The sequence below is a fragment of the Schistocerca nitens genome, chromosome 2, assembly GCF_023898315.1.
Source record: "Schistocerca nitens isolate TAMUIC-IGC-003100 chromosome 2, iqSchNite1.1, whole genome shotgun sequence".
Classification (NCBI taxonomy): Eukaryota; Metazoa; Arthropoda; class Insecta; order Orthoptera; family Acrididae; genus Schistocerca; species Schistocerca nitens.
The window spans coordinates 459,262,602-459,282,481 of NC_064615.1; the positions used below are offsets into that span (position 1 = coordinate 459,262,602).

At 36.8% G+C, this 19,880-nt stretch overlaps 1 protein-coding gene across 1 annotated transcript in view; it reads left to right on the plus strand.

Moving 5' to 3' along the window:
- LOC126236346 (ATP-binding cassette sub-family C member 12-like) overlaps positions 1-19,880 on the plus strand; it is a 535,156-nt gene that overhangs the window by 441,488 nt on the left and 73,788 nt on the right. Inside the window, exon 26 of the mRNA XM_049945576.1 lies at positions 8,254-8,398. Coding sequence (XP_049801533.1) covers positions 8,254-8,398 — 145 coding nt within the window. The remainder of the gene's footprint in view (positions 1-8,253; positions 8,399-19,880) is intronic.

Consider the following 19,880-nt stretch of genomic DNA (forward strand, 5'->3'; position numbering starts at 1 on the left):
TGCCAGCACTTTCATTTGGTAAGTCCCATATATATAGGGAAACATTCCATGTAGGAAAAATATATCTAAAAACAAAGATGATGTGACTTACCAAATGAAAGTCCTGGCAGGTCGACAGACACACAAACAAACACAAACATACACACAAAATTCAAGCTTTCGCAACAAACTGTTGCCTCATCAGGAAAGAGGGAAGGAGAGGGAAAGACGAAAGGATGTGGGTTTTAAGGGAGAGGGTAAGGAGTCATTCCAATCCCGGGAGTGGAAAGACTTAGCTTAGGGGGAAAAAAGGACGGGTATACACTCGCGCACACATCCCCTAAGGTAAGTCTTTCCGCTCCCGGGATTGGAATGACTCCTTACCCTCTCCCTTAAAACCCACATCCTTTCGTCTTTCCCTCTCCTTCCCTCTTTCCTGATGAGGCAACAGTTTGTTGCGAAAGCTTGAATTTTGTGTGTATGTTTGTGTTTGTTTGTGTGTCTGTCGACCTGCCAGCACTTTCATTTGGTAAGTCACATCATCTTTGTTTTTTTTTTATATATATATATATATATATATATATATATATATATATATATATATATATATATATATATCTGTGTGTGTGTGTGTGTGTGTGTGTGTGTGTGTGTGTGTGCCATCTGTAATATGTATCATGACTACAATTAGTAGTAAATAAGTAATAAACTATCATGTCATGCATAAACAGTGGAAAAGTAGTAAGTGATAAACTTTTTTTCTTTCATCATTTTTAACGGTTGTCATCAAAAACAAATTTTGTAAAGGTTTGAAATTATGTGTAAAGTTTGTTACAAATTGCTAAGTACTCTCTTTCTCAAATACTGGATTAATAAAATCTGAGAATTCATGAATTCATGCATTGTGGGCTACACTCCTTTGTCACCCCTTACCCCTTTGATAGATAGGTGGTTTTTTCCCCCACAGTGATTTTTGCTCAACAGTATGGTACATATGTATCAAGTTTCATTGAAATCAAACCATTGGTTTAGGAGGAGATGTGGAACATACATATGCACACATACATGTACATCAATTTTTACAATTTTTATGGATTTCAAGAATCATTCTTGATTGTGCAATCCATTCATTTCATTGGTTTCTCTGCTTCTCACGATACTCATTGTCATTCTTTGGGAACTTAAACATACTTCGCAATATTTATCTGTTTCACATTTGTGCTGTTCTTTTTGTTTTCAATGTTTTGCTTCAGAACTGGCAAGAACTCCTCCTCTTTCATGTTTTGGCATTGTCCAAAATATAAATCAAATCAACTGTTTATTAACAAATAAATTTAGTACACTTTACACACTTTTCATACTTTATTTTTTATGTACATTCAGCCAGTGTATCACTTTGATTACTCACACTTCATAGTTTTTTTTAATCACTTGCTACACTATGTTTTTGGTTCCTCCCTTCATCACTGATAAGAAAGTGCATTCAAACCCATGATGGGTCTAACATTATTTACCCCTATGAATGGGTAGCCCCACTGTGCCTATTTCCAGTACATACCAAAATGGCTTTGCATCATCCACAATTTTTCATGACATTCCACAACATTCAAGAGTGTTCTGGAATGTTCTGCAATGATCTGGGATGTTCCTGAACATTCTGGAATTGTCACAAATGTTCCAGATTATTCCCAAACATTCTAGAACATCTCAGAGCATTGTGGAACATTCTGGAATCTTGTGGAATGCTTCCAGGTACTCTCAAATGTTCTGGCATGTTCTTGAATACTCTCAAATGTTCTGGAATGTTCTAAAAATTTCTAGAGGCAAGAACTTTCCAGCCTTTATATCTTCAAAAGCACATCGTTCAGGTAAAACTATTTATGTTTTAGATTCAACTGAGATATATTTTCATCAAAGAACAGTATTTACAGTTTCTACGTCAACCTCCCTCTCCACCCTTCCCCCACCCCAGACTGATGTACATCAGCATACAGTTTCGTCAAGACTGCACAAGACAATATTTCAAAATATTTATTTTCATGGAAGATCAAAAGAGATGTAGAAATAAAAAGGCACAAGAAATGCTAATTACTAAACATATATTGTGATAAACCACATTGGGGTTGCAAATTTATTTTTATTTCATAAGTTCTGGTTGCTAAATCAATGACTGAATATGAATGACATAACAAAAATTAATAATATACAATATCTCTTTTACTACTCATTCCATTACCATAAGGCACATAAAAATATTCATTTGTTGTCAACTTCCTGACTAATGACAAATGAGTCAGAAAGTACTCTGAAAAAACATTAATTAAACTATAGCATAGTTTTAACCCTCTTTTTCCTTTCCTTTCCCCTAAAATTAGGACATCAGTTTCACCCAATAATATTTGACAGCAAGAATTGGTTTTTTTTTTTTTTTTTTTTTTTTTTTTTTTTTTTTTTTTTTTTTTTTTTTTTTAAAGTTTCATAGGTATCCCTTCCACTTGCCATACTTCTAAGGATCTGTTTTACTTTTCTTCCCCCAGAATAGTTGCAAATGAGATTTGGGGTTTTTGTATGACAGTACGAAACAATATTTGTGATTTACAGGAGCAAAATTTGTTTTCATATGAAAATCACAGCTCAATGATTCAAATATAGAATTGCACAACTGCAACTTCAACATTGTTCTCAAATTGACCTCATAACAATCTTATAAATTTCTTCCCCCTTTACCCTCTAAACTTACGTACAAATTTAAACAATACATGTTCTTTATTTCTACTCTTATCTCTACATTCTCTAATTACTATGGACTGATCATCATGGACAGGCAAAAACTGTTTTCCAGACACAACTTCATCGGTTACTGCATTTCACCAATTTCATTAACAAAAACATTATCAACTCTTAGCTTCAACAATTCATCATCATTTATTTCAACTTTAATTTTGCATTTAGCTTCAGAATCCTTAAAGTTTTTCTCCTCTAACAATAGTATTTATAAGATCATTACCTTCACTAAAGTTGGCAAAGCACTATCATTCTCTAAGTCATCATCATCCTCTTTTCCAAATACCCCCTCCCAAAATTCAGAATCTGTGTATTTATCACTCTCTTCGTTATTACTTTTAAACTTCACTTTCAGCCCAGTTGTGAAAATCACTCACCACCTCCACACCCAACCTTGATTTTCTACTTTTTTGAACACACTTATGAATCATTCTTCCACATACTATCCCAGAATTCTCTACCAAAATTTATTTGATTCATCTGATGCTTGTAGTATATGTTTTGACTCTGTTCATCATAATTATTCTGGTTATTTGAATTCCACCAGGTGTTTGAGGTCCTATTATAATTTGATCTGTTCACCCCAAAACTCTAGACCCTCACTGACATGACCCTGTGTTTTCTGGATGTGTTGCCTTATTATCTTGTTTCCAGTTTGTTTACATTCTATTTCCTGTTCTCATTCTCCATTTCTGTTATCACCATTTCTTTCACAGCCTCCATCTCTCCCATTTCCATTGTAGTCTCTTGCCCTATTATTCAGATTTTAATTCCCAAAGTTCCCATTATTCCTTCTTCTGAAATGCTCCCCACTGAAACCAGAATTACAAACCCATTGTGATAATTCTCATGGCCAAAGTTATGTGAAAGATTTCTCACCATTGCCCTATCTAATTTGTCTACATACTTAAGAAACTGATCAAGTAAATATTCTGGCCGACAGAATAGATCCCACTGTAGCTTTCCAGGTAACCTCCTTTTGGGTGCATATATCTGAGTCAATCCATCAACAAGTTTATCTAAGTGTACTAATTTCTTTTATTGGTTCCTGCAAAAATCTTTCATCATTCCATTCCTTCTTCTAAAAATAGGTCCATTTAAAAATCACTCTTGATTCTACATTGCTCAGATTCTGACCAGAACTTGTTCAAAAACTTTTTGTAATATCATTCAAGGTTTCCCACAGATGAAAAGGTTTATTAGCCAAAGACAATCCCTCCCCTTCACGAAACTTTTTATAAATTGATATTTAAATTATCTAACTCACCAAATACAAAGCTATCTTTACAATGTTGCAAGAAATCAATAGTTTGTAAATTATCACAAGAAAAGCTTTTCTCTTATAACCTAACCCATATAGCTTTACTATTAATACATAACTTTGATGTTAAATTCTGTGGAATCTCATTTACCTTTTTATTGATTACATTTATATTGTTTGTAACAGTTCCATGTACCTCATTTATGTTTGACTCTAATTTAGTTATTATTCTCTCAGTTTCAGAACTTAACTTATTAACCCTCCCCTCTAATGTTTTTTGTACAGATTTTAATTCTTCAATGTCCTTACATTGCCTTTCTTTGCCAAACGCATTTTCTAAAACTATTGTTCTTTTATTGGATTACTCACTGTTCTTTACAATTTTCAGCTTTAAGAGATCACTACTGGATTTTATAGTCGACTCTAAATGATCACTGTCAGCTTTCACTGTTGAACTGAACTCCCCAGCCCCCTTTCCACTTCACATTCTAGATTCTATCTGTTTATTATTGTATTTCATAGATAACTGAGTTTTTTGACATTTCTTTCAGCATGTATAAATGTGTAATGTTTTACACATAAAAACAGAACTGTAGATATGCTGTTCCTAATTTGATTGAAGCAATAATTAACAGTCAGTAAATATGCTCATCTTGCTTTTTTGTAGATGTTGTTGGCTTGGCTTGTCGTCCAGTAAAATTTGGGGAACAAGTACTCCAGAGTCTCTAGTGTTAACAATTTCATGAAAAAAACATTAACTCGTTTCACAGTATATTCTTGGTCTCAAATCAGTCAGTAACATTCACATAATAAATCAAACTAATATTCTTGATAAAGACATATTTGACCATAGTCAACTCACAAAACAAATTTCACATCATCTAATATGGAAGCAAGCTGCAGACTTGGCTTCCTTCCACTATCTCTTCTGACCACTTCCCAAAGCTCTCTAGACACAGTTATAAAGCAGTATACAAAGATAGCACACCTTGTTGGTACAAAGAGTTTGAAACATAACATTGCAGTAAGTCTGAGTCAGCATTTATAATGAAAGTAATAATCAGAACACAAGCATATTTTATACAGAAAAAAAGCAATTATATGCTCATAAGCATAATTTTTAGTACTGAAGTTTTGTGATTTGGGTAATGTTAAATATGTAATTATCTCCTGGTTACTGACAAAAGAAAGAAATCCAATTACAAAGAATAATTAACATTTTCATAAGTAACATAAAATTAAAGAAATGGGCTTCCAAAATATAATACGAAAAATGTAAAAAGGTAAATGAAATTTCAAATAATAGTCACCAAACAACAAAATAACAAACTCCAGTTATGAAACATAAGATATGCAATACATAATAATTATGAAAGTTCCCATAATGAACATAAAATATGCATTTTTCAGAGAAACATCATCTGAAAATGAGTGGTATCAAATGGTTCATTAAACAGAGATATATTGTCTTGTACCATTGCTCAAGCAACGTTATGGTAGACATTCATTTCAGTGGCAGCTGTGGAGTGGAGGTACTTTTGCCGTTTGTTATGTTTGATGTGGATGGAGGTACTGATATAGCCATTCTTGAGGAGGGGATCAACATAAAGGAAGGTGGGTTTTTGGGTTGAGGAGGACCATATGAAGTGAATGGGGAAGTAGGTGTTCAGGTTCTGGAGGAACTGGAAAGGGTGTCATGACCCTTGTTCCAGGTCATGAAGATGTCATTCATGAATCTGAACCAGGTAAGGGGTTTGAGATTCTGTCTTGTCAGGAAGGATTCCTCTAGATGTCCAATTAACATGGTGCCAGGTAGATGCTTATTGCTGTTCCAAGTATTTGTTTCTAGGTGATGCCTTCAAAGGAGAAGTATTTGTGAGTGAGGATACACTTTGTCATCGTGACCAGGAAGGAGATTGTAGGTTTGTAGTTACTCAATTGCTGGGAAAGTTAGTACAGTAGCAGAAAGGCCATGGGCATTGTAAATATTAGTGTAGAGGGAGGTCACATTGACGCTGAGGATCAGAGCAACAACTTTTAAAGGAACAGGAACTGTGAAGATTCAATGGAAGAAATGGTTGGTGTTTTTTATATAGTAGGATAGGTTATGTGTAATAGGCTGAAGGTGTTAATCCACAAGAGCAGAGATTCTCTCTGTGGGTGCCACAGGGGCATGTTTCTGGGTGGTTGGGTTTATGCAATTTAGGAAGCATGTAGAAGGTAGCAGTGTGGGGAGTGATGGGGTCGAGGAGAGAGAAAGACTCAGGGGAGGTTCAGGACTGGACCTAATGATTTGAGAATAACTGGATATTCTGCTGGATTTCTGGCATGTGATCACTGTGCTTGGGTTTCTAGGTGGCTGTATGAGACAGTTGGTGAAGTCTCTCTGCCAGTTAATCCCTGCAGCCTTTGTCAGCATGGATGTTTATAAGGTCGGGATCAGTTTTTAGGTTGCGAGTTGCTTTTCTTTCTGCAGATGTAAGATTGGTTTCCATAATTTACGTGCTTCCTAAAGTCCATAAACCCTTTCATCCAGGACCCCCCCCCCTCCCACCCCCAGTTGCAGCTGGTTACTGTGCCCCCACAGAGAGAATCTCTTCTCTCATGTTGTGCTCTACAAACTAAGCTGCAGGCACTGTGCTGCTTTCTAAATGTCAAATTTGTCAACATCAGTCATTCCTATTCATGTAGTGCTGCTTTAGTTGTGGCATGGCTAGTTCCTACACCATTGAGGGAACTCCATGCTTTTCCTTTAAGAACCTCTTCTGGGAGTTGTATGGTCATACCTGCTTTGCCTATCTTCTCACAGTCAAGGAAGAATGGCCACTTATTTCTCCATTCTTTTGTTAGATAATAGTTTGCTCAAGAGGGTTGACCATTCTTTAACCAGATTGTTTCTCTATATTTTAGTCAGATGTATGGTGTATTCTGCATTGTTTCAAGAATTTGTAAGTGTCTGGATCTTTTGATTTTTGTCAATTCAAGTGTTCTTTATTTTTGTTGTCAAAAATTTGACAGAACAATATCAGTGAGAACTAACAACAAGAATATTGGTGTGGATTTAAGAATTCCTATCACAATCCTTATTATGTCATTTAGATAAATATATATTTCATTGCCATAGCTGCTTCTACTCCAAACAGGAGAACAGTACTCAGAGACAAGTCGCACAACTGCTTGTGCTGTAGTTCATAATGTGTTTGCTTTAGATCCCCAGCTTGCACCAGCAAGTTTACTTAATATATTATATCTTGATTTTAGCTTTTTTTCCTCTTAGTTCTATTTGTTTTTTTAAAAGTCTGAGATCTGTCAAAAGTTACATCTAAATATTTGTGGCGGAAGATTTGTTGTGGAAGATTAAATTCAGTTCTTTGTCATCATGTTTGTTAGGTGGAATGGGCTGACTTCTTATTTATTGTGGTTGAGGCAAAGTCTAAGTGTTTTGTAATACTGATCAAGCTTTACTAGACTGTTAGTAACTTTTTCTTCAACCTCTTCAAATAAGTTTCTTTGAGTTACTATCATTAGGTCACTGGCCGGTGTATAAGTTAAATAAAAATGGGACCAAAATGAAGTCCGGTGAGAGACTATTCTTTATGATATAAGATTTATCTGTAGTTTCTGTAACGATCGAAGAATATGCCTGTAGTTTATGCAAAGAGCTAAGAATATGCCTGTCACATATTCATCCTTTTCAATAGTTGATTACATCACTATATGTACAATTTGTTTAGTGTTTGATAAAATATAATCTTTCATTTTTCCTTCCATTTGTAGTTTGTCAATTCAAATTGTACATCAGTGAGGATACTTCCTAAATTTTTTTCTTAAATTTGCATTAAAATATCCCATCATCATCCTGTAGTGGGTTTTGGTGTCTGTTTTAGTTTCTATATCCTTTCACACAGATCATTTATGTCTTCATCAGCATGTGGTTACATTGGTGCATAGGTTAATGATTTTCATTGAATATCATTTGTTTATTCTTTTCTAGATTTATTCAGTATCTCCAATGCTGTTTTTAAATTATTGTTATTATTATTCTTATTATTTTATTACAATCAAGCCTATGCTAAGACTATTGTAACAAAAAATAACTTTTCTGTTTTTGTAGCATAGTAAGTGTTATTTCTTTTTTATTTATTCATAATAGAAACATTTTGTTAAGTACCAAAGTGTACTGGTTCATTGCATTACATGCAAACATTTATAGTTGTCTCTCTTTTCAGAATATTGATGTGGTACCAACTAACAACAAATCAGCATATACATGGGCGGAAGAAGGAAGTATATTCTTCCACAATGTGAAATTAAAATTCTGGCCTCCAGGGCATAAAGCACTAACTTTCAAAATAAAGAACAATCAGAAGATTGGTAAATTTTACTTAATTCAGAAATACTGCTCCATTGAATAACGACTAATCTGTTGCTTGAAAAATTTATTTTGTTAGTACAAAACCACAGAATGACTGTAAAGTCATTGCTGAATATAAAGAATATTTATTTCTGCTCAAACAAATGTCAAACAGTGAAAATTATGGAATGATGTTTATGGCACAACACTAAAAGCAGTGAATCTTGAAATGAGCACCCTTGATAGTGGATAGCATTTCTAGTTGATATTCAATTAACCCATCCCTTATCCAGCATCACTGTAACATCATTTGAACAATTCTTTTATCAAAATTATGTGGATCAAGTCAGTTTACAGGATGTGTATACATGATTAGTGTTAACAATAATGAACACAGTATCATTTTCTTCCTACTCATGCAATTTTAATTTAAAAACTTTGTTTAGCTACCAGTTTTGGAACTTCATCAATGAAACAGAAGGAGTTATCCAGAAGAAATGATTTTAAAATTAGATTTAAAACTTACTTCAGTACCTGCCTGTGAGACATTTTAGGCTATTGTTAACAAAGAGATAGAGGGGCTGGCCAGTACTTTCCTCAGCTCAGTACAGCCGATAGATACACAAAACAGAACAGAAAATTTACATTCCTAGCTTTCGGAACTTTGTTCCTTCATCAGGGAGGAGAGAGGGGAAAAAGGGAAGAAGGGAAAGTAGATTCAGTTACTCACAACCCAGGATATGAAGCAACAGGGAAAGGTAAACAGGGAGGGTAGTAAGGATGGAGGCATGGTTGTCAGAGGGAAGCCAAAGATATTCTACTGTAAGTACTGTGCCAGCTTCAAACCAAAGAGGATGCATACAGAAGTAAAGAGGTATATAGTATAAAGATAAACACAACTATGTAGGAAGAAAAGATGCATGAATGGCTAAAGAGGAGAGGGAAAAAGGAGAAAACTGAAGAGTAAATGGGAGTGAGGTTGGTTAACGTAGGTTCAGTCCAGGGGGATGGCGGGATGGAAGTATGTGTTGGAGTGCAAGTTCCCATATCCGCAGTTCCAAGGGACTGGTGTTGGGTGGGAGAAGCCAAATGGCACGTACAGTGTAGCAGGTTCCTAGGTCCCTAGAATAATGCTGGAGGGCATGCTCTGCTACTGGGTATTGGACATCTCCTAGGCGGACAGTTCGTCTGTGCCCATTCATGCGCTCAGCCAGTTTAGTTGTCATCATACCGATGTAAAAGGCTGTGCAGTGCAGGCATGTCAGCTGATAAAAGACATGTGTTGTTTCACATGTGGCCCTGCCTTGAATTGTGTATGTTTTACCAGTAGCGGGGCTGGAGTAAGTGGTTGTGGGGGGATGCATGGGGCAGGTTTTGCAACGGGATCGGTTACAGGTGTAGGAACCGCTGGGTAGAGAAGGTGGTCTGGGAATATCGTAGGGTTTGACAAGGATGTTACGGAGGTTAGGGGGGGGGGGGGGGGGGGCGATGAAAGGCAACTCTGGGTGGTGTGGGGAGAATATTGTCAAAGGATGATCTTATTTCAGGGCTTGACTTGAGAAAGTCATATCCCCGGCGGAGTAATTTGTTTATGTATTCAAGGCCACGATAATACTGGGTGACAAGGGGGATGCATCTGTATGGTCTGGGTGTAGGAACATTGTTGTTGAATGGGGAAGAATGTATTGCTCGGGAGATCTGTTTGTGGACAAGGTCTGCAGGATAGTTGTGGGAGTGGAAAGCCCTGGTCAGGTTATTGGTGTAATTGTTGAGGGATTCATCACTGGAGCAGATACGTTTGCCACGAATACCTAGGCTGTAGGGAAGGGAGCGTTTGATGTGGAATGGATGGCAGCTGTCAAAGTGAAGGTACTGTTGTTTGTTTGTGGGTTTGATGTGGACAGAGGTGTGGATGTGAGCTTCCACAAGATGAAGGTCAACATCCAGGAAGGTGGCTTGGGTTTTGGAGAAGGACCAGGTGAAATTCAGATTCGAAAAGGAGTTGAGGTTATTGAAGAAATTAAGGAGTGTTTCTTTCTAAAGCTAGGAATGTAAATTTTCTGTTCTGTTTTGTGTATCTATCGGCTGTACTGAGCTGAGGTAAGTACTGGGCAGCCCCTCTATCTCTTTGTTAGCATTTGTTTCACATCTTTATATGAGATTTTCCATTAATCATTTTAGGCAATTGGGCAAATGATTGAAAATAGCTACTGGCAGCTTTAACAATGGGTAATATAGGTCAGTTTTTCCTTCTAGTGTGATACGGGTGCACATCAGTGTCCTTCTCAAATTGTAGTGGATTATTTATGACAAATTTCATTAGGGAAAAAATGTAATGTGAAAGAGAAGTTAAAACACATCGTTCCTTGAAGTGGTATCTACATGATGTCCATGGGTGAACACCATATATTATTGTCGTTTCTCACTTTTATGCAATCAATAATGTTTTTAAGTGAACCAAAGAAAATTATTCCATATGATATCATTGAACCCTCTGGGACTCCCTTTGTGATTTTACCACAGTAACTAACAAACTAAAATTTTCTACCTTTCTGAAATTGTCTAAATTATCTAGCACAGCCTTTTGCATTCTGTCTGTCTAGTATGATTCAGACAAGCTGTGTGTAAAGTCATCAGTTCCATAAAACGTATTTTTTTCTAACAATAAGAGACTATCATGTTCTACACAATCAGAGGGCTTGGAGGGATCACAAAAAATACCAACTGGCAGAATATTGTTATTTAAGGCTTTTACCATTTGATAAGTGAATGTAGCTCAAGTTGTCATCCATAAAGACCACACCATCAACAATGAAAAACAATCAAACAATTTAAAATCAAAGATAATAAAATACTCTGTATTAAACTGAACCAGAGGCTCAGACGATTCTGCGGAGATCTGGGGTGCAAATTTCTCGACCTCCGCTATAGGCTGGAGAAATGTAGGGTCCCCCTGAATAGGTCAGGCGTGCACTACACGCCGGAAGCGGCTACAAGGGTAGCGGAGTACATGTGGAGTGCACTTGGGGGTTTTTTAGGTTAGAGAATTCCCTCCCTAGACCCGACAAGATGCCTCCTGAGACGTGGCAAGGTAGGAGTTGGCAAAATGCAACAGAGAATAACAATATTAATGTGCTAATAGTAAACTGCAGGAGCATCTATAGAAAGGTCCCAGAACTGCTCTCATTAATAAATGGTCACAACGCCCATATAGCACTAGGGACAGAAAGTTGGCTGAAACCAGATGTAAACAGTAATGAAATCCTAAACTCAGATTGGAATGTATACCACAGAGACAGGCTGGACAGTGAAGGGGGAGGCGTGTTTATAGCGATATAAGAAGTGCAATAGTATCGAAGGAAATTGACGGAGATCCGAAATATGAAATGATTTGGGTGAAGGTCACGGTTAAAGCAGGCTCAGACATGGTAATTGGATGTCTCTATAGGCCCCCTGGCTCAGCAGCTGTTGTGGCTGAGCACCTGAAGGATAATTTGGAAAATATTTCGAGTAGATTTCCCCACCATGTTATAGTTCTGGGTGGAGATTTTAATTTGCCGGATATAGACTGGGAGACTCAAACATTCATAACAGGTGGCAGGGACAAAGAATCCAGTGAAATTTTTTAAAGTGCTTTATCTGAAAACTACCTTGAGCAGTTAAACAGAGAACCAACTCGTGGCGATAACATATTAGACCTTCTAGTGACAAACAGACCCGAACTATTTGAAACAGTTAACACAGAACAGGGAATCAGCGATCATAAAGCGGTTACGGCATCGATGATTTCAGCCGCAAATAGAAATGTTAAAAAGGGTAGGAAGATTTTTCTGTTTAGCAAAAGTGACAAAAAGCAGATTTCAGAGTACCTGATGGCTCAACACAAAAGTTTTGTCTCAAGTACAGATAGTGTTGAGGACAAAGTTCAAAACCATCGTACATTATGCGTTAGATGAGTATGTGCCAAGCAAGATCGTAAGAGATGGAAAAGAGCCACCGTGGTACAACAACAGAGTTAGAAAACTGCTGCGGAAGCAAAGGGAACTTCGCAGCAAACATAAACATAGCCAAAGCCTTGCAGACAAACAAAAATTACGCGAAGCGAAATGTAGTGTGAGGAGGGCTATGCGAGAGGTGTTCAATGAATTCGAAAGTAAAGTTCTATGTACTGACTTGGCAGAAAATCCTAAGAAATTTTGGTCTTATGTCAAAGTGGTAGGTGGATCAAAACAAAATGTCCAGACACTCTGTGACCAAATTGGTACTGAAACAGAGGATGACAGACTAAAGGCCGAAATACTAAATGTCTTTTCCCAAAGCTGTTTCACAGAGGAAGACTGCACTGTAGTTCCTTCTCTAGATTGTGACATGGATGACAAAATGGTAGATATCGAAATAGATGACAGAGGGATAGAGAAACAATTAAAATCACTCAAAAGAGGAAAGGCCGCTGGACCTGATGGGATACCAGTTCAATTTTACAGAGTACGCGAAGGAACTTGCCCCCCTTCTTGCAGCGGTGTACCGTAGGTCTCTAGGAGAGCGTAGCGTTCCAAAGGATTGGAAAAGGGCACAGGTCATCCCCGTTTTCAAGAAGGGACGTCGAACAGATGTGCAGAACTATAGACCTATATCTCTAACGTTGATCAGTTGTAGAATTTTGGAACAAGTATTATGTTCGAGTATAATGACTTTTCTGGAGACTAGAAATCTACTCTGTAGGAATCAGCATGGGTTTCGAAAAAGACGGTCATGTGAAACCCAGCTCGCGCTATTCGTCCACGAGACTCAGAGGGCCATAGACATGGGTTCACAGGTAGATGCCGTGTTTCTTGACTTCTGCAAGGCGTTCGATACACTTCCCCACAGTCGTTTAATGAACAAAGTAAGAGCATATGGACTATCAGACCAATTGTGTGATTGGTCTGAGGAGTTCCTAGATAACAGAACGCAGCATGTCATTCTCAATGGAGAGAAGTCTTCTGAAGTAAGAGTGATTTCAGGTGTGCCGCAGGGGAGTGTCATAGGACCGTTGTTATTCACAATATATATAAATGACCTGGTGGATGACATCGGAAGTTCACTGAGGCTTTTTGCAGATGATGCTGTGGTGTATCGAGAGGTTGTAACAATGGAAAATTGTACTGAAATGCAGGAGGATCTGCAGCGAATTGACGCATGGTGCAGGGAATGGCAATTGAATCTCAATGTAGACAAGTGTAATGTGCTGCGAATACATAGAAAGATAGATCCCTTATCATTTAGCTACAAAATAGCAGGACAGCAACTGGAAGCAGTTAATGCCATAAATTATCTGGGAGTACGCATTAGGAGTGATTTAAAATGGAATGATCATATAAAGTTGATCGTCGGTAAAGCAGATGCCAGACTGAGATTCATTGGAAGAATCCTAAGGAAATGTAATCCGAAAACAAAGGAAGTAGGTTACAGTACGCTTGTTCGCCCACATTTAGTAATCGCGAAAGCGTTATGGAGATGATAGATAAACTCCAGTGGAAGACTCTGCAGGAGAGACGCTCAGTAGCTCGGTACGGGCTTCTGTTAAAGTTTTGAGAACATACCTTCACTGAAGAGTCAAGCAGTATATTGCTCCCTCCTAAGTATATCTCACGAAGAGACCATGAGGATAAAATCAGAGAGATTAGAGCCCACACAGAAGCATACCGACAATCCTTCTTTCCACGAACAATACGAGACTGGAATAGAAGGGAGAATCGATAGAGGTACTCAGGGTACCCTCCGCCACAAACCGTCAGGCGGCTTGCAGAGTATGGATGTAGATGTAGATGTAGATGTAGATGTAGATGTAGATGTAGATGAAAGTCCAAATCCACAATAGCTGTTTATTTTTATACTTCTTATATTTTTTATAAAAATTTGTTTTTGTAGTTTTGTTGGTTTAATATACTTTGCCATCTAGGAGTAAGCCTTCATTCGGGTTTTGTTATCTTGTTGTGGATTTAACTAGGCAGTCTAGTTTTCTTAGCTGTAATTTTAAGTGTACTTTCTTCTCATAAGTGTAATTGTTAATATTTTTGATCTCTTGTACTGGACTGTTATTTAAGACTGAAATCAATATTGTTACTGCGATTTCCAATGTCCAATCTGCATGTCCTTTAATTTGGGTTCTACTGCTAGATATAGCAATTTTCAACCCATAATGGGTTGGCGCATGCTCAGCCTCACAGTATTCTGTGTGTGGCTAGCACTGTAAGATGCAGTTCTATTTGATGAATGCCAATATATATTTGGTCTGTGTATGTGCGGTTGGATATGGGTGTGTGTGCAAGTGTATACCTGTCCTTTTTCCCCCTAAGGTAAGTCTTTCCGCTCCTGGGATTGGAATGACTCCTTACCCTCTCCCTTAAAACCCACATCCTTTCGTCTTTCCCTCTCCTTCCCTCTTTCCTGATGAAGCAACTGTTGGTTGTGAAAGCTAGAATTTTGTGTGTATGTTGGTGTGTCTATCGACCTGCCAGTGCTTTCGTTTGGTAAGTCACATCATCTTTGTTTTTAGTTATATTTTTCCCATGTGGAATGTTTCCCTCTATTATATCCAATATATTTAAATATTTTTAGTATGTTAACAGCTCCCAAGGATTGTATGTTCTTTCATTCCTTGTTTCCGCTGCAGATTGTCATGTGCTGTCCAGGCTTGTTTTTTGACAGAGTTTTGTTTTTATTAGATTAGATTAGATTAGATTTACTTTCATTCCGATTGATCCGTAGTGAGGAGGTCCTCCAGGATGTGGAACATGTCAGAAAAACAACAATACATGACAAATATTTACAATTAAAACAAATAAGCTAATGTACCATTCCACAGGTCCCAAGTGGAATGATCGTCATTTTTTAATGAACACTAAGAGTAATTTTACAAATACTAATGCACTGAATTTAAAATAAAAAAGTTTATTTATTTATAAGGTAATACAACTACTGTGATACTTATTTACAATGAACACATTACTGCACTGAAATGGTGCAGAAGTTAGATTATACTAACACACACACACACACAAATTTTCAATGAACACATTACTGCACTGAAATTGTGCAGAAGTTATGTTGTACTTATATACAAATCAGTTGGTTTTACTAAGAAATTCATCAATGGAGTAGAAGGAGTTGGCCACCAATAAATCCTTTAGGCTTCTCTTAAACTGAATTTCATTGGTTGTTAAGATTTTTATGGCTGCTGGCAAGTTATTGAAAATGTGTGTTCCTGAATAATGCACACCTTTTTGTACAAGACTAAGTGACTTTAAATCCTTGTGAAGATTATTCTTATTTCTAGTATTGATTCCATGAATTGAGCTGTTGGTTTGAAAAAGTGATATATTTTTAATGACAAATTTCATTAAGGAATAAATATATTGGGAAGCAGTAGTTAGTATCCCTAGTTCCCTAAACAGGCTTCTGCAGGATGTTCTTGAGTTCACACCACATATAACTCTCACTGCACGTTTTTGTGCCTGGAAAACTTTAGCTTGGCTTGATGAATTACCCCAAAAAATAATCCCATATGACATTATGGAATGAAAGTAAGCATAGTATGCCAGCTTTTTCATTTTTATATCCCCTATGTCTGACAAAATTTGCATTGCAAACAGAGATTTGTTAAGACGCTTCAGCAGTTCTGTGGTGTGCTCCTCCCAGTTGAATTTATTATCAAGCTGTAATCCCAAGAATTTAACACTGTCCACTTCTTCTATCTTCTTGTCATTGTATGTTAGACATATACTCTTGGGACACCCCTTACAAGTTCTGAACTGCATGTAGTGTGTTTTTTCAAAGTTTAGTGACAAAGTATTGGCTAGGAACCAGTGATTAATGTCCACAAATATTTTATTGGCTGATCTTTCTAAGACTACATTTGACTTGCTATTTATTGCAATGTTTGTATCATCGGCAAACAAAACAAACTTGGCATCTGGTAATGTTACTGATGAAAGGTCATTGATATACACAAGAAAAAGTAAGGGCCCCAAAATGGAACCTTGTGGGACCCCACATGTAATTAGTTCCCAGTTGGATGAGGCCTGATAGCTTGATACATGTCTCTTTCCTAATAACACCCTTTGTTTCCTGCCAGAGATATAAGATTTGAACCATTTTGCAGCATTTCCTGTTATACTATAATATTCTAGTTTACTTAAAAGGATATTGTGATTTACACAGTCAAATGCCTTTGACAGATCACAAAATATACCAGTTGCCTGCAATTTTTTGTCTAATGAATTAAGCACATTTTCACTGTAAGTGTAGATAGCCTTCTCAATATCAGAACCTTTTAGAAATCCAAACTGTGACTTTGACAGTATGTTATTTGAGATAAGATGGTTATAAAGACGACTGTACATTACTTTTTCGAAAATTTTTGAGAATGCTGGCAACAGTGAAATTGGACGGAAATTTGATGCTATTTCTTTATCTCCCTTCTTAAACAGTGGCTTAACTTCAGCATATTTCAGCCATTCAGGAAATATTCCACTAATAAACGACTGGTTACACAGATAGCTTAATATGTTACTTAGCTCAGAATCACATTCTTTAATTAACTTTGTTGATATTTCATCATACCCACTAGATGTTTTTGATTTTAAAGATTTTATGATGGACATTATTTCTGTTGGGGTAGTGAGGGTCAAATTCATATTAAGAAAGTTACTTGAAATGTCTGGTCTAAGGTAATCCATAGCAGCATCTACCGAACCTGACAACCCCATCTTGTCAGTAACAGTTATAAAATGTTTGTTAAAAAGTTCTGCAACACTATACACATCTGTCACCAATGCATCATTTACTCTTAATGCTATTTGTTCCTCTTCATGCCTGGTTCTACCGGTCTCCTCCTTCACTATATCCCATATTGTCTTTATTTTGTTATCTGATATGACTATCTTTTCCTTGTAATATATTTGCTTTGACATCCGTATTACAGTCTTTAATATTTTGCAGTATTTCTTATAATGTGCTATAGCATCAACATTGGAAATGTTTCGGACTGACAGATACAGTTTTCTTTTTGTTTTACAAGATACCCCTATTCCTCGAGTAATCCATGGCTTCTTTGTAGACTTTGCTCTAACCTTGGTAAGTTTTGGGGGAAAGCAGTGTTCGAATAAGGTAAGCACTTTATTAGCAAAAATGTTATATTTTTCATTCATGCCATGAACGCTGTAAACATCAGTCCAGTGAATGTCTCTGAGGAGTGTCCTAAAATAATCAATTTTTGGCTTACTGATTACCCTTTTGAGCTCAGATTTAACAGATTTTATATCCTGTTCAGTATTAACATTTAACAGAAGGAACTGCATGTCATGGTCTGAGAGGCCATTGACTATTGGTTTTGTAATATAATTTTGTTCATTGGACTTTTCTATAAAGATATTATCAATGGCTGTTTGTGAGCAAGTGGCTATCCTAGTGGGGAACTTTACTGTGGGAATTAAGTTGAATGATAGTGTTACTAACTCAAACAAGTTCTTATTGGGAGAGTCTTTAAGGAAATCTACATTGAAATCACCAGCAACCACTATTTCTTTGTTTTTGGTTGTTAAATGGGCCAGTACAGCTTCAAGGTGGTTGACAAACAGATTAAAGTTACCTGCAGGTGCTCGATATACACTTAATATTATGAAGGATTTTTTGTGAAATTCTAATTCTGTTGCACATGCTTCCATATGCTGTTCTAGGCAAAATTTATGAATGTCTATGTTCTTAAATTTATGACAGTTCCTGATGAATGTGGCAACTCCTCCTTTCTCCATTTCTGATCTACAAAAGTGAGATGCTAACCTAAACCCTGTAACACTTAAAAGTTCTATACCAGTGGTCACATGATGTTCAGAGAGGCAGATTATGTCAGCTGGGTTTGAAGACTCTAATTCATCTATGCAGATAGTTAATTCATTAATTTTATTTCTCAGTCCTCGAATATTTTGATGCAATAAAGATAGCTGACATTTCTCATTGACTGAGTTAAGATTGGGTGGAGTTAAAATATCTGCTGACAGTTGAAAATTCTTAACCAATGGCTGTTTATGCTGATGTAATAAGCTGGAATTATGTTTTTTGATTTCTTTCTCAAACTGAAGATTTGTCTCAGTTCTAACCTCTCTTAAAATTTGCTTTCTTTCTGTCCTGCACACTTGCATCTTGGAAGTCATGGCACATGTGACTACATCTAAGCCAGGTTCACACACACACACACACACACACACACACACACACACACACACCTAATGTGGTGTCAAAGATTGTGGCTTTCTGTAGTGGCATCATGAGCTACCATTCATACAGGATGCCACAGCTTTCAATATGGCATCAATTGAAATCATATCAGTGGATATGAATGTTATAGTGTATATTATGGCTTTTTAGAGCTGTGTCAAAGAGCTAAATACAAGAAAGACAAAACCCAAATGTTGTATCCAACAATAGATTTTGCACAGGGATAAATCAGGGACCACAAACATCTTTATAATATAAATAACATTGAGAGACAAAAATGCCATCTGCAGTGCCAAACTAACTACCAGCTGGCATGTAAATATCATCCGCAGACACACCACTCTTCAAGAATTTAGAATCTCATTGAATTTGTTGTTATAGGCATTTCAAATAACTAATTTTTAGTTTAACAGCTGCTTCATGACAGTCTGGAGCTATTTCCTGTATAAAATCCGCAATTTATGGAATGTTTGGTCTCACAAATCATGAAGCTTGTACAACTCACTGTTTTTGGTTACATATATTAAGATTATTTACTTACGTATTCAAAAATCTTTTAAGAGTGTGGGATATGTCAAGCAAATATTGCACACACACGCGCACACACACACACACACACACACACACACACACACACACACACAATGCTATTCTTGTAGTTCCAGTAGCTGTGAAAGTGTACCTGCTGACAACTGTTTTCAGTTCTTTTTAGAAATAAATTAAAAACATACTGAAATCGAATGAATTACAGCTGAAATTAGTAAATGATAACTGTGACAGAATGATCACGTTTTGAAATACTGCCAGCAGGGAGCACTGGTGGTAGGAAAGTGGTAAAACTGAGCTGAACTTTTTGTGGCGTGACAAAAGTTGCATCTCTTAAGTTGCACCACTAAAAACTGGGCATTCGCATGTGCAATTGCATTGCAACTGCAGTATGCCATTAGCTGTGGTGGCACTTTTCTTGTGTGTGTGAACCCAGCTTTACTGTCTGTTTTGTTCAGTAGGTTATGTTGATTATTGTCACCTTTTCTTATGTAGTTTCATTCTGTATGCAGATATGATGTGAAGATATACCTCCAGGATATGAAACTGGTCATCATACATGGAAAAACACAATAAACAGCTATTGCAGATTTGGACTTTCACTCAGTTTAATATAGACTATTTTACCATCTCTGATTTTAAATTGTTTGATTGTTCTTCACATGATGTACAAGTTCTGTAGCTGTGGTTGCCTGACCT